At 39.6% G+C, this 14648-nt stretch overlaps 1 protein-coding gene across 1 annotated transcript in view; it reads left to right on the top strand.

The window, feature by feature from the left end:
• LOC103185982 (calcium-binding mitochondrial carrier protein Aralar2) overlaps window positions 1-13739 on the top strand; it is an 87557-nt gene extending 73818 nt beyond the window's left edge. The window contains exons 14-16 of the mRNA XM_042332030.1: window positions 4092-4232; window positions 9746-9884; window positions 12922-13739. Coding sequence (XP_042187964.1) covers window positions 4092-4232; window positions 9746-9884; window positions 12922-13097 — 456 coding nt within the window. The 3' untranslated portion in view covers window positions 13098-13739. The remainder of the gene's footprint in view (window positions 1-4091; window positions 4233-9745; window positions 9885-12921) is intronic.
• The last annotated feature ends 909 nt before the right edge of the window (window positions 13740-14648 follow it).

Here is a 14648-nt window from a genome sequence, read left to right as displayed (position 1 = left end):
CCTCTTGGTTGAAAAGATCGTAGAACATTCAATAAATTTCTAATGATGATTCACATGTGTTCGAAAGTCTGATAGCAGGATCACAAATCTTACACAATGACCTCAAGCATTGCGATTTGTCAATGTGGAATCGGTGCTCCTCTGTGAGGCAATGGGAGATCAGACTCTAGGTAGGAAATGCAGCACCAGGAGATCTGGACATACATTTTGAGTTGCTTCCCAAGGCAGGTTTGCCTCAGGACACAAACTTATAATAGAAAAGCAACATACATAAACGACCTTTCATAAAAGAATCTAAAACCATACTACACTTCCAATACAAAGGTAATAATTGTCGGTACTAAACCTAGACGCTTAGTTGTGAAGTGTAGCAAGTGTAGCATACTAAAGGCTAATGGGATAATTACTGTCCCAAGGCAGGACTGATGTGAACATCAGGTCATGGTGAAATTGCAGGATCCTTTTAAAACTTGTTTTTGCTGATTTTCACTACAAATACTTGTTTTCCGTTTTCCAAGATGCACACATAGCATTTGTGCCAATTAAAGTGCAGATCTTGCACCCAGAAACACCCTCTGAACCAGAGGCGTAGCTATGAATGGAAACTTGGATGGGCACCAACTTAAGGCTGCCAGGCAATCATCAAGTTCCTCTTTCAAGAGAGAGCAGGGATATATCTCCCGCCCCAGCTCTCTTCCTATCACTCTCCGCACTGCCTGTACCTCTCATTCCGGCTCTCTGATTGACACCTCTGCTCCGACCAAGGTAACAAACACTGAGACGGGAACTGAAGCTGCTTTGCTCCCAGGCAGTACAGTAATGTACAGCGGGAAGTGGGTTCATTCTGCCATTTCCATATTTCTTTCAGTCTGTTCCAAATCCCACCGCAAACACCCAGTTTCAATGTTCCAAGCACCCGCATGTTGGAACATATGCAGAATTTTTAAATATATTAACGTATTATCAATAACACTCAAAGTTTGTAGATGCAAATCAGATTGGTCCTGAAAAATGTAATAACATTAAGCGATACATCATTAAATTGGAGAAATTATGTTAATTCAGCAACTTCATGGTTGAGCACAGAAACTCTAATTGGATTATCAGCACTGAATGAGAACTTAGCTCTGGTCAGAAACTACATACGTATGAATCTGACTAAATATATAAGGGATATTGAGTAGTAGTGAATAAAGTAAGTGAATAAGGTGAACCAGGTGGTGATGAACAGGTGAGAACCATGGTCACGTTATTAACCTGCAAAAGCAAAAGAGGAATATTCAAAATTGTCCCCAAACTAGAATATAAATTTCAAAGCATATGTTCTCTTAGAGATCATAATAGTATTAATCTTTTCATTTGATGGGCACCTTGAATGTCAGTAGAACATCTCAAAGCGCTTCACAGGATATACTGTCTATTTTGTAGGCGAGCTTGGCAGTAAATTTTTGCACAGCAGTGTCCCAACAAAAGCCATGAAGTGGAAGGTTTACAGCATAGAAAGACGCTGTATCCTTTTATGCCGTAGGAGTGCTACCTTCCACCATTGGAGGTCTGTAATCTCATTCACTTGCTGTTTCACAGTATCCATTAATATTATTTTTCCTCAGGTATTTATCCAATTGCCTTTTAAATGCTTTCATAATCTTGGCTTTGTTATACTCTGATCACTTTGATGCAGCCTGATACCTTTGTAAGGAGTCAACTGAAGAACGATGGAAATAATAATCAATGGCTTACAGTGATGAGGCCCGATTACTGGTTGGTGTACAGTGAAAATGTCGCTCACCCAGATGAAAATTCTAGAGCAAAGCAAATAGGACTGACTCCTAAATGTGGCAATAGATCAGTTTTGGAGCTAAACCCAGTCCCTGTCTGACTGCAGCCTTGGCTTTGTTTGCCCTACACAAAACAGCTCATGTTTGTAAAACATTTTGCTGGACGTTAGTGTAATCCTCACAGCGCCGTCTGTGTCTTTACATTTTTTAGAAATGATCGTTTTCAAAGGGATAAAGAGTGCAGCCCACAAGACAGCGTGTACCAGGTTTTACCCTCCAGATTAATCCCCAGCCACTTCCATGTTTGCAAGACTTGTCATGCTTCTTGATGAAAGCCTGAAGCCTCACTGAAACCTGAGCCTGAGACTGCTGACAGAAAAGCAGGTGTAATTGAGCCAAAATCTTTCATTTTAAGACAGAAGTTGTTTTATCTTGTCTTGCCCGAGTGAGCATTATATTCAAGCTGCCAGTTTAAAATGAAATTGGATTTTTCTTTTCCTAACAGTTTAACCCTTTGCCACACCACTTCTGTTTCACAGACTTAAAAAAATACAAGCTCGTCCAGTGTGTAACTCTGCAGCACAAGTCCATATGATGCCCCTATAGAAAGGCACAGGGATTGAATCTGGTCTGTATGTCTCTGGTGCTGAATCTGTGCTGAGTTAACTGATCTCCCCAGTTGGGTTACCAAATTGGCCTCAGCAACTCTGGGTTAAGGGAGATTGAAATCAGCCAGGGTTTATACACGTTATCACTTTATAGCTATCCAGATACAATGCCCCATCCCAACAGGTATAGGCACGTAGAAGTCAGGAATTAAAGACAGGATTCCCCCCAGTTAAATAACCCAGCAAGGCTCACCCATAAATAATGGCTATTATGTTGAGGCACCAGACGATGACTAGCATGGTAGAAGGGGAAAAAAAATAGAATTCCTTCCCTTCAGGAGTGGAAGAGAGTAGGGAGAAAATTGGAGGACATTTGATAAGGACTTTTATTACCTCTATGTTTCAATAGGACCTTGAAGGCCTTCTCAAAAATCCATTGTCTTTAATGCACAATCCAGGTTATTTTCTCATGTTCCTAGATGGGAAGCAGGAATCCTCATAGTAATCTTTTTCATTCTACTGTGCATCTAATTTTAAGTAACAAAAGACCAAAATAATCCCAAATATCTTCACCGAATGGATAGTTTTTTTCAGAGTGCCGGCACAGGCAAAATTGGCCAAATGGTCTCCATCTGTGCTGTACAATTTTGTGAATCTATGAAATGTTCTGTGTCCATTCCTGATGGAATACACTGATTTCCTCTTCATCTTTCAGACATGGGTTTGATAACATGCGTCTCTAGGGGTGGGGAGAATTAGTGGTTGCGGCTGCCTTGTTGTTGTAATTAAATATGGTCACTGCTTCAAAAGGCAATCATACTTGGACTTGGCCACACAAGAAGCAGTAATTTTAACATTTTCAGACAGCTACTGTTCAGAAAATGAGCCTGAAAGCATGCTGTAGACCTTTAGTTGAATTAAAAATGTGGTTTCTGCAGAATTATTCAAAGATAATACAGGATGACTCCATTAGAACATGTTGTCCCTGAGTTTGTTTATAATCACAGGTCTTCAATGGATTCACTATACCATACCATAACCATACCGGAAGTGTGATACACCCAGCTTTTGGCTCAGACAAGCTAAACATTGGTTCCTTTCTTGGTTGTCAAGTTACTGCCGACATTATATCCTGTGTGCTGTGTGCAGGCTGATATCACTTCCTGTATACCTTCGCTCTGAGCAAGAAATGGTGCAAAAATCACCTCCACCCTCCCCGATCCCGACCCCCAGCTCAGATCCAAATCCCTGACTGTCCATCCGCACCTTGAGACGTCCTCCTTACATGAAAGGGGCTATACAAATATAATTTTGTATTGTACATGTGTCCTGCACACGTGTACTATGTGTTGCTGATAGCAAAGGAAATGACCCCAGCAGCGTTCCTTGTACACAGCATTCAAATATGCAGGAAGTGACATCAATGATAATTTGACATCCCAGAAGCGCGATCGGTGACCATTTTTTTTCATGCGCTCATTGTTACATGAGTTTTGGCAACTCCGCATTATAATGCTGATGGTTTGTATTGATAAAGAAAATACACGCATTCCTCAGTTTTGTGTACTGTGGAAAATTGAGTCCTCTCAGGGTTTTATTTTATTCGTGATTTCTGTTTGAAACACCTTCTGTTTCTTTTAGTGCTGTGACCAGTTGGTAGACATAAATTTTTACAAGATAATGAATACACTTGTTCTTTCCATAGGCTGGCGCTTCACAGGTTATCTTCACTAATCCACTGGAGATTGTCAAGATCCGGTTGCAAGTGGCAGGTGAAGACACCTCTGGTCATCGTGTCAGTGCATTTAGCATAGTAAAGGACTTGGGATTCTTTGGATTGTATAAGGTACAGTGTGTTAACTGCTAGAAACAACTTTTTTAAAGTATGAAAAATGTTAACATTATATTGATAAATTTTTCACATCTTCCCTTCCTGTCAGAATCAGCAACTAACTACATTGCCTTGTCAGTAGAACATAGCAATAGACCATTCAGCTTTTTGACCATGTTCTTCTATGGTGACTCTTTAATTTCATTTATCTGTCTTAATATGAGAAAGTATCTATCACTTTCTTTGAATAATAAAAATTGTTACATTTGTTAAATTTAGTGCCTTTCACATCAGGAGGGCATTTCAAAGCACTACACAGAATATACTGTTTGTGCACTGCAATATCCCACACACAGCCATGAAGTGAATAATCCATTTTTATTTGGGAAATTGTTTGAATAGTGCCGTGGGATCTTTAACGTCCACCTGAAGAGGCAGATAGGACCTCGGCTTAACATCTCGTGTTAAGGACAACAATGCGCACACCCCAAGCATTAGAGTATCAGCTTGGACTATATGCCTACCAGCTCCTGATGTGAGGCTTGAACCCACAACATTTGGACCCAAAGGTGAAAGTGCTACCAACTGCGCCAGGCTCAATTGACTACTAATTATGGCCTTTGAGGCAGTTTGTTTTAGATTCTCATGACAGTGGAGTGAGTCAAGTTTCTGTACCAAGAGAGTTTGACTGTCATTTTTGCAGACATCCGTAATGGATGTGGAAACCTTGACTGTCTGCCTGACTCAGTTGGTAGCACTGTTCCCTGAGTTCTGTCCGACTGTTCAGATGCATTCAAGTTTGATGCATTCAAGAGGAAGCTAGACCTTCACATGAAGGAGAGGGAATACATGCCTTCATTGCATCCAGGCTCAACTATGCCACCGCCCTGCTTGTCGGCCTTCCCAACTCTTCCCTCCACAAGCTTCAGATCATCCAGAACTCTGCAGCTCGTGTCCTCTCCCGCATCAGGTTCCGTGACCCCATCCACTGGTTCTCCATCCCTCAGAGGATAGAATTCAAAATCCTCGTCCTCACCTTCAAAGGCCTCCATGGTCTTGGCCCCTCTTACCTCACTGACCTGCTAACCCCTTATCAACTTGTCCGCTCAGCAAGCGGAAGGGCCTTCAGCCAGCTTCTCTGTCCCCACCCTCTGGAATGCCATCCCACATTCCCTTTGCCTCGCTCCCTCCCTCTCCTCCTTCAAGGCATACCTCAAGTCCCTCCTTTTCGACCGAACCTTCAGTCATCCTCCTACCCTCTCTGACCTCCCTCCAGAGGTTCTTTCAGTGTTTGGTCAACAATCCTCCAAATAAAAATAGTCTATAGTTTTATGGTTGTTTGTGGGACATTTACAATTGAGCTGCCATGTTTGCTATACGGTCACTTTTTTCTTCATAATAAATCCAGTGAAGCACTTTGGAACATCATCCTGATGTGAAAGTTGTTGCAACAAAATGCATGGATTGTTTTCCGTGTGGCTTCAGAAATAGGACACACACAAGTGAGAGAGAAACAGATGGTCATGTGTAACTCTCCCTGGCAATACAAAATCAACAGTGATGTGATGTAATAACACATGGGCATCACTGCCCAGCGCTTGATATTTTCCTCCAAGCAGTGCAAGACTGCCCAAAAACTTTTAAGGAAACAATTTTGATGTTTCGTAGAAAATGAGTTGCTTGATCAGCTTTTTAGTAAGTAAAAGTAGAATTTACCGCTGGTTAGGGGAGCTCTACTTTGAGCCCCCACAGCTCTCCTCCAGCTCTTTCTTGCTGCTGACCACTTTACTACTGAAAATCCCTTCCAGCAGTACAAACGGGCCACATGTTTGTTTTTATGCATTAGAGTGTAACAAAATTGGAGTAAATACTTGTTTTGCAATTTGTAAATTGCTATGCATTTTGTTTACAAACACAGGTAAGTGTGATTGAGACAAAACTAGCACTCAGTGTTCACTCCATTTTAGTTGCAAGTGTGTCACCCTAGCTCAATTGGTAGTACTCTTTCTTGCCTCTGAGTTACAAGAAGATGGTGAATTCAAGCTCTACTTTGGGAGCCATAATTCATATAGTCAAATGTATCAAATGCAAGAATGATTATTATTTTATTAAATGTAAACAAGATACATTACCTAGATACATTACCGAAATAGTAATGTTGATGATATTATTTTTTCAGTAGATTTACTATCATTATCAAACTACAGGGGCAGACAAGCTATAATAATCCTTACATTGTAATAATCCTTGCATTTGATATAGTTTTGTTCTGATTTTCTAGTTTTGTTCTAATCAGTGATATATCACGTCTTTGAGATGCCTCAAATCGCTTCACAGAATATACTGTAAAGTGAATTGACTGTATATTTTGTGGCCAATTCGCATAGCAGTGTCCCACAAACAGTCATGACCACATTTTTTTTAATTATTTTTATTTTTGAAAGGATATTACCCTGGAAATATATATACATATTTAATATAATATATATTAATATACATTTAATATAATATAGATTAATATGTATTTGATATATATATACTATATGGGAAATCGGGAAATTTCCAGAGTGCCACCGTGATTGGCTCCTGATACTTACCACCCCAGAGTCTGACATCTAGGTGAGTGACGGCTTGGACCAGCCAATGATCACCCAGTGCCCACCCTCCTGTTTAAGACTCAACAAAGTTTTCAAACGCATGGAGGTTTATGCGAATCGTTGCCCCCATTTTACCTAAAAAATCCTTTTGGGTAGCCAGTCAAGCACTGTTAAACTACTTCATCTGATCTGCACTGGTGTGCTGTAGGACTACTCTCCAATCTAATCCTTTTGTCCCTGAAGCCAATACATGGTCATAATGAAGCAATATATTGTCATAACAAAGAAATTACTAAAGCTTTTTCAAAAATACAGCTGTATCTTCAGGCTTTGAGTGTGTAAGACACAAGTCTGAGTAGTATTTTCAAAGGACTTTAACAAAACTGAGATCATTATTTATTTGTGGTTATTGTTGCTGGTGACCATTGTCCCAGTAAATAATGCCTGTCAAAAGCTTCCATATTCAAGGCTTTGTTCACTAAATTAATATTGAATAAAGTTGAAACAAAAGATCCTAAAATACCCTGGAACTGTACATCTTTTAGATTGTTATTATTATAATTATTTGGATTAAAGTAAGATTTGTGAAACCAATTGAGACTGAAGCTGACTGAACAGTTCTAGTTTTTCTTGTTTAGCTCGAGACTAGACAGATTTCTTTGCCAGAAAGGTATTCATATGTGGCATACGATATGTTTGGCGTATTGCCCGTAATGGAGTGTTTCCTCTGAAGAAACGCAAAGGCAGAAGTAATGATATTGACGTGCAGCGGATCTCGGATGGAGCAGATATAGTCAAAAAATTCAGATGCCAAATACGATTTAGAATTGTGTGCATGTAGATGTAGTAATATATGAGAATGATATGACGGATGTACTTATTCTTTAATCTTCCAACCTGTGGATCTGGTCTTTTCTCTGTGCAGTAGCTAATATGTACTCACTGCTGCACATAAGGTTAAATCGGCATCTCCCAGACCTGCTGGCTCCTCATGCCCAGCCTAACACAGAGATGTCTTTGTGAACGTAATTACCTCCCCTTCTAGGAAAATAGTTGTTTAGTCCCTAATTTGCTACTGTTACTGGTATAAGTAAGAATTAACATCTGAAAAAAAACTTCTACCTGAAGGCCTGATTTGTTTATCCAACTCATCCTACAACCTGAGAGTCTTTTTCTCGCTGCTTAATCTATTCACTCAATGAGATACAATCTGAGATTAAGGGATTTAGGGTTATTAAGGTGATTGGAGGAGGGAGCCAATTTGCAGTAGATTTCGCCAGAGCATGGGTCAAGGTGTGTGAGATCCAATAACTTTGTGCCTTCCAGGCCTGCCTCGGGCAGCTACTCATGTAAGAATTTTTCTCAGGCAGATGGTCTTTGCTGTTCACTGCAGATTGATTGAAAGGATTTTCAACAGGCTGCTCACGTGGGAAGACTTTGCATAAAGAGCTAGATATAAATGTAAAGTTCTGTGTTGCATGAGCTCCTTCAGAGAAATGCACCTGCATTCCAGTTGCTAATTGTTCAACAGCTGTTAATAGAAATTAACATCTGATTTAAGCCTTCCCAAACATGCTCTGTTAGACTTCAGTGGAGACAGACAAGGAAGGAGAAAATAACTTTAATTTTTGAATGGGAGGGATGCGTTTTACAACAAAAACAACAAATTGCATTTATATAGCGCCTTTCATGTTGGGAGGACATTTTAAGTTACTCCAAATATGTGGACTGTGTTTCCATTTTTATTCACAATCATTGCAATGGCTAATGTAAAAGTTTATAGGAACTTAGTATTATACAGGCCTGGGAAAGAGCATTGACCATTTGGCTAGTTTAAAAGAAAATGTAAAGTTTTTTTTAAAAAAAACTCTCCAATATACCTCTCATAACTTTCAGTCAATTCCTTCATCCAATTCAATTGACCCTTGAATTTTCTGCCAGAATTTGCCTTCAAATTCTTCTTACCTGGGTAGTCAATTCCATGGATTCTCCACTCTATGTGTAAAGCAATTCAGGCGAATCTATGTATTGTTTAAAATGACTATAAAAGCACTGGCTCCTAACCCCTGCCCTCAAGACAAGCTGGCTTTTTTTAATAAATATAATGTAATACAGTAGTCGTATAAGGAAATATTCAGTGAAACAAAAGATTTCAGAACTGCAATACATCATAATTTTCTATTTTGTTGGGGGTTTAGACTGTTACTGCTAAACCAGAATATTACAAAAGAAAATAATGTGGTTCTAAATAAATAAAATGTGACTGATCCGAAACAGAGCTGAAATATAAGTCTTATTTGAATGGAATTTGATATGTTAAGCTTTTGTGTCCAATAATCATAACTAATCTCAAACAGAAAATATTTCCCATGATGCACAAAAGCAAATTTGTTCCCCATCTCAGAGAGTACTTGACTTTGAGCCTCTGAGTAGAGGAGCTAAACGGTTCATCTCAACCTCTCCCCATCTTCACCAATGTCAGAAATCATGCTTTTGTTGCTGATTGTTTTCTACAAACACAGTGAGTCCAAGAGGCAACTTTAGGGAACTAGTAAATCTGAGAGGAAATGAACAGGTTGTTGGATTTCAAAGGCATGAGAGCAAAGAATCAAAGGTACAGAGAACACAGCAGATTAGTGCACTGCAGCTTGGACACATGAAAGCAAAGAAAAAGAAAGTTGCCCTTTATGGAAGTCCTCTCGCTTGCAAGGGGAGTGCTTTTATCAATAAGCTACAGGACTCCACTTGAACCTAGCAGCCTTGCCTAACTTAATTCAATAAGGATATTTAGAGGATACACTGCGCTATCGCTACTGCTAGTGTAATAAGTTTGCATTTACATTTTTCTATAGGCGTCGTTGACAGTTGACTCAAAAGGACTTCCTGACACATGTTAACTTTTGTTTGTTTTGCGGTTTGTTTCCTGCACAGGGCGCGAAGGCCTGTTTTATGCGTGATATCCCATTCTCTGCCATCTACTTCCCCAGCTACGCTCACATAAAAATAGCTCTGGCAGATAAAGATGGCCTGGTGAGCCCTTGGAATATGCTCTTGGCAGGAGCTGTGGCTGGTAAGCACCCACATGTCCTTTTGTACTTTTAGCCTCTTGCCTGCACTGTGGTCACTTCATTAAATGTTGTGGCATACGCTGGTGCCATGACTATTTCTGTAATAAATAGATATTTTTATGTATAAAAAGAGAGAGTCTGTTCCTAGTTTGTTTTCTTCTTGAGCCAAGCCATCTTGGTTTCAAGAAAAGCTGTTAAATATCAATAAATGTAATAAAAAGCAGACTGATCTAAGTTTGTGTCTCTAGTTAGACTGCTTTGGTTTGGACCAAAACAGACATGGAAATTATTGTAATTTTGGTAAAGTGCCACAGTACTTTGTGCTTGAATCTGTGCTTGATCACCCGCCAGAGTAAACGTCAATTATTCCGTGAGGTCTGTTGGTCTGAAGGTCAATTGTAACACACACCATAGATCTAAAATATTACAATGGGATGAAAAGTACAAAATTGCCTTTTTTAAAGGAAGAATCTAGTAAAATAAGCAAAATATCACACAAAAGAGATATCTGTGTATCCCTGTAAGTGATAAAGAGCAATGCAGCAGCTCAGCTCTTGGGCTTGTATGAGGTTTAGTTGCACAGAATGTGAATGGACTCACATGGGCAACCAGAACCCACAGTCATGCACATATCCTGCAAATGCTGACCTTGCACAGAGTATTTTTTCTTTTAAATGTTCAATTCATGGGAAGTAAGTAGGAATCCGGTTGCTAGTCGATTGGGGTATTACTTTTCCGGGGGTAAATAATTCCTTAAAATTTTTTTAAAAATAAATTGGTCACTTCAATCCACGACTGTTTGTGGGACACTGCTGTGCACAATTGGCTGCTGCATTTCGCCCACAAATATACAGTCAATTCACTTCACAGTATATTCTGTGAAGTGCTTTGAGATGTCTCAGAGACGTAATAAGGTGCTATATCAAATGCAAGGATTATTATTATGATTGCTGAATCTGCAGCATTTTTTTTAAAAATCCATAGTTTTGTATCAACATAGGAGTTTCCTTACGAAAACAATTACTACACATGACAGGAATTTCTGTAAAGCACTGTGAGTGAGATTTTCAGTCTGATATGAGCTGTTAAAATGCAAGCTCTTTCGTTGTGTCCTTGATATTTTCAACATTCCTTTCTTGAATTTATATGGAGAAGATTCAAATCTTTCTTAATATTTAGTTTTATTTTGCACTGTGTGTACATCAGATTTTTGGTGCTTTGGCTGAATTTTGATGTTTGGTATCGTGATTGTGAAACTGAATCAATTCCAATTTTAAATTGAACCAATTCCTCTAAAACTCTGACTTGGTTATACAAACTTTTGTGCATCTTTTCAATGCACTGGATAGTTTGATTGCAAATATGGAGCAATTTAAAAACTTACAATAGAAATTCAGATGAAGAATGCCCTTCAGCACATTCAGTCTTATTATTTCAGAATATCCACCCTCTCATCTTCCAGCTCCAGAATCAAGTTATTTCTTAAGTGAGTCCAGAGTCCTGCCCTCAATTACCCTTCTTGGAAACTGATTCCAGATGTTGATACCCATCTGTGTAAAGAAATACTTCCTGATGACTGACCTACAGGTGCCTTTTACAAACTTGATTCTGGACGGCCTCGACATATCTGGAAGTATTGTTCTGGGATTACTGTATTATGTTAAAACATTTTACACACCTCTTTATGGCCCTCTCTGAGATGTCTCTTTTCAGGGCTGAAAAGCCCTAGTTTATCTGCTTGATTAGCATTGATTCCTTTATTCCCACAGTTTCTTTCTTCTTAACTCATCTTACCAACACTGGAGATCAGCCTCTATACGGCCTCTAGACTAAAGCTTTGTTATTTCCTATGTCACAGTGAATGGAACTGTACAATGTACTCTTGCTACAGCCTAACCAGAGAACTGTACAGCTCGTGAATAATATTTGGTTACTCCAAATATTTTTTCTTTGTTCCTTCTACTCCACATACCATCAGAGTTAATACATATCAAAAACTATGCAAAAATGTGTGCACTAAATGGTCTGCTCCCATTCCCAAACTAAAAGAAAATTATGGCCTTTCAGATCATCGGGTCACCGTGCCATAATTTGTGGTTTGCTGTGAATGCGCAAAACAGGACATGACGTTGGTAACCTGATCAGCTGGAAATCTGCTTTTTTTAAGAACAGGAAGTTAAAATGGCTACCTTCCAGGCCATAAGGGCACCTCTGACATCATAGCATTACATAGCAAGAAAACAGGACTAAACGTTCCTATTGACCTTATCCATACCCCTCACTTCAGGTATTGCAAGCCCAATAGCACTATTCGAAAAGAAAGGAGTTTCTCTCAGAATCCGAGCCAACAATTCCCTTAATAAAATTTGTCATTCAGAGTCCTGTAGCTCGGTTAGAACACTCGCCTCAGAAGCGAGAGACCTGGGTTCGATTCCCAGCAGGGCTGAAACCTTGGACAAGTTTTTTTACTCCATATGTCTGATAATAATCCCTCGAGAAAAAAAAACAATAATACAATTAGTCACTTCAATCTACGACTGTCTGTGGGACACTGCTGTGTGCAATTGGCTGCTGTATTTCACCCACAAATATACAGTCAATTCACTTTACAGTGTGTTCTGTGAAGCGCTTTGGGACGTCCTCCTGACGTGAAAAGCGCTATATCAAATGCAAGGATTATTATTATTATTATTCAAGGATTATTATTATTATTTACTGCAAACTGACTGCCCCGTTTTATCTACAAATACACGGTACACTTTAGAGTAAATCCTGAGTAGTTCTTTGAAACATTCTGCCGAGGTGAAACGTGCTATGTCAAAAGCACTTCACTTTATGGCTGTTTGTTTGTGGGACATCGCTGTGTGCAAATTGACTGTAACATTTGCTTAAAAATGCATGGTCATTATATTTTATGGTAAATCCTGTGAAGCACTTTGAGATCTCCTCCCAATGTGAAAAGCACTACATCAATTGCAAGGATTATTATTGCTGTGTATATAACGTTTCTCTTTAAGCCCTCTTTGTTTTCCATCTCAGGGATGCCAGCAGCCTCTCTGGTGACACCTGCCGATGTTATCAAGACCAGGTTACAGGTGACTGAGCGGGAAGGGCAGACCAAGTACAACGGGGTGTTTGACTGCTTTCGCAAGATCCTTTCACAAGAGGGTCCAACTGCGTTTTGGAAAGGAACAGCAGGTGCACAAGGAGGATGATTTTATTTCTGTTTAATTGAAGATATTTAATGTGATTTAACATTTTGTAAGTAATGGATCGCAACTAGACAAGGACAATCCCAATGTTTTCTTCTGTTTGCTGAAATCTGTCATCGGTAATGGTCAGAGGGGCCCCTCTGGCCTGGTACCAATGTTGAATCTGTCTATTGCCCTACAAAAGACCCATGAGGGTATCACTGGGGTCTCGAGGGAGCACTGGTGAGTTGGTGTTTGACCCAACCAGTCATCGTATAGATCTGTCTGTGTAGAAAGGAGAAAAGCTGGTAAGAGCAGTTGAGTAGATCAAAGATCCAGTCTGCTGGAAGGAAGTGAACTCTGCACAGCATCGCCTTGGTCAAGTAAGGCAGCAGGTGCAGACAGCATAAATGCCAAGTTTGTAAAAGCCTCTGGTATAAAGGACAGATAATGGCGAGGGTCTAGCAGATCAAAACCAGAAACCATCAACTCGCCCAAGGCTGATCAACAACTGGATGATGCCCAAAAACCACCTAATTTGATCTATTCATCAATGTAATGAATAATATCAAAAGAGATGAACTCGGTATATCTGGGTCAGGATATTTCTGATACAATTGCAGTGCGTCTGCTTCCAGATGATGTACTGGTCCCTCAACACACACTCTCGTGTCCTGAAGCTCAATACTTTTCAGAATTAGGTAAGTCCCTGCATCATTCCAGACACAGAAACCTGCAGATGTAGGTGACATTATGTGGAACTCTGTCTGTTTGGATGTTCTTATGTGTGGTAATGGATTTCTTTATGTGTCAAACACTCAACTGAGCAAATAAAAAAATAACACCAGTAATCTTATTTTTTCAAAGCCCGTGTGTTCCGTTCCTCACCCCAGTTTGGAGTTACTTTGCTTACCTATGAACTTTTGCAAAGTTGGTTTTATGTGGATTTTGGTGGTGTGTAAGTATTTCATTTTTCGATGTATATTATTTAAATAATATGGTTTCCGTAAAACTCCACACAAGTTTATTTTGAGGATATTCATTGTTCAGTAAATTCTAAATTGCGAAAGTGTCAGAATGATTCATAACAAGTGAATCCCAGATTCACCTCAGCCAATCCTCCAGAACTTGGCTCAGACGCTGATCTCTGTTCTGACTTCTGTAAAGTCAGTATCTGAGAGAGTTTCAGATAGTCAGCCACGCCACATTAAAATTTTCTGGTTACCAATCCTTTTGTGAATCTTGCAATTTAGACCATTGTCTGTAAGCGGGTAGCTGATTTTTACATGAATAATTTAGTTTAGTTATCCTTCGGCAGGGCAGGTAGGTACCACATTCTCAATGTTAGATTGCTTTCAGTGTATTAAGATGATTGCTAACAAGATATATGCTTGGTCAGTCTGCAACAGTGATTGGTGGTGTGATTGATAACCTCCATTCACCATTCAAACTATATCCACTTCAGCTGTGGCACTTAGTGCCAGCAGCACCAAGCAATCTCATAGTCAGTCTCTCTCTCTGTTGTGCAGCACTTGACCTTACACAAAATGGGTAATGCAGTGAAATCAGTAAAAC

The sequence above is a fragment of the Callorhinchus milii genome, unplaced genomic scaffold (assembly GCF_018977255.1).
Source record: "Callorhinchus milii isolate IMCB2004 unplaced genomic scaffold, IMCB_Cmil_1.0 Scaffold2, whole genome shotgun sequence".
Classification (NCBI taxonomy): Eukaryota; Metazoa; Chordata; class Chondrichthyes; order Chimaeriformes; family Callorhinchidae; genus Callorhinchus; species Callorhinchus milii.
Note: the sequence above shows the minus strand (reverse complement) of the source record. Positions and strands in the feature narration are given on the sequence as shown.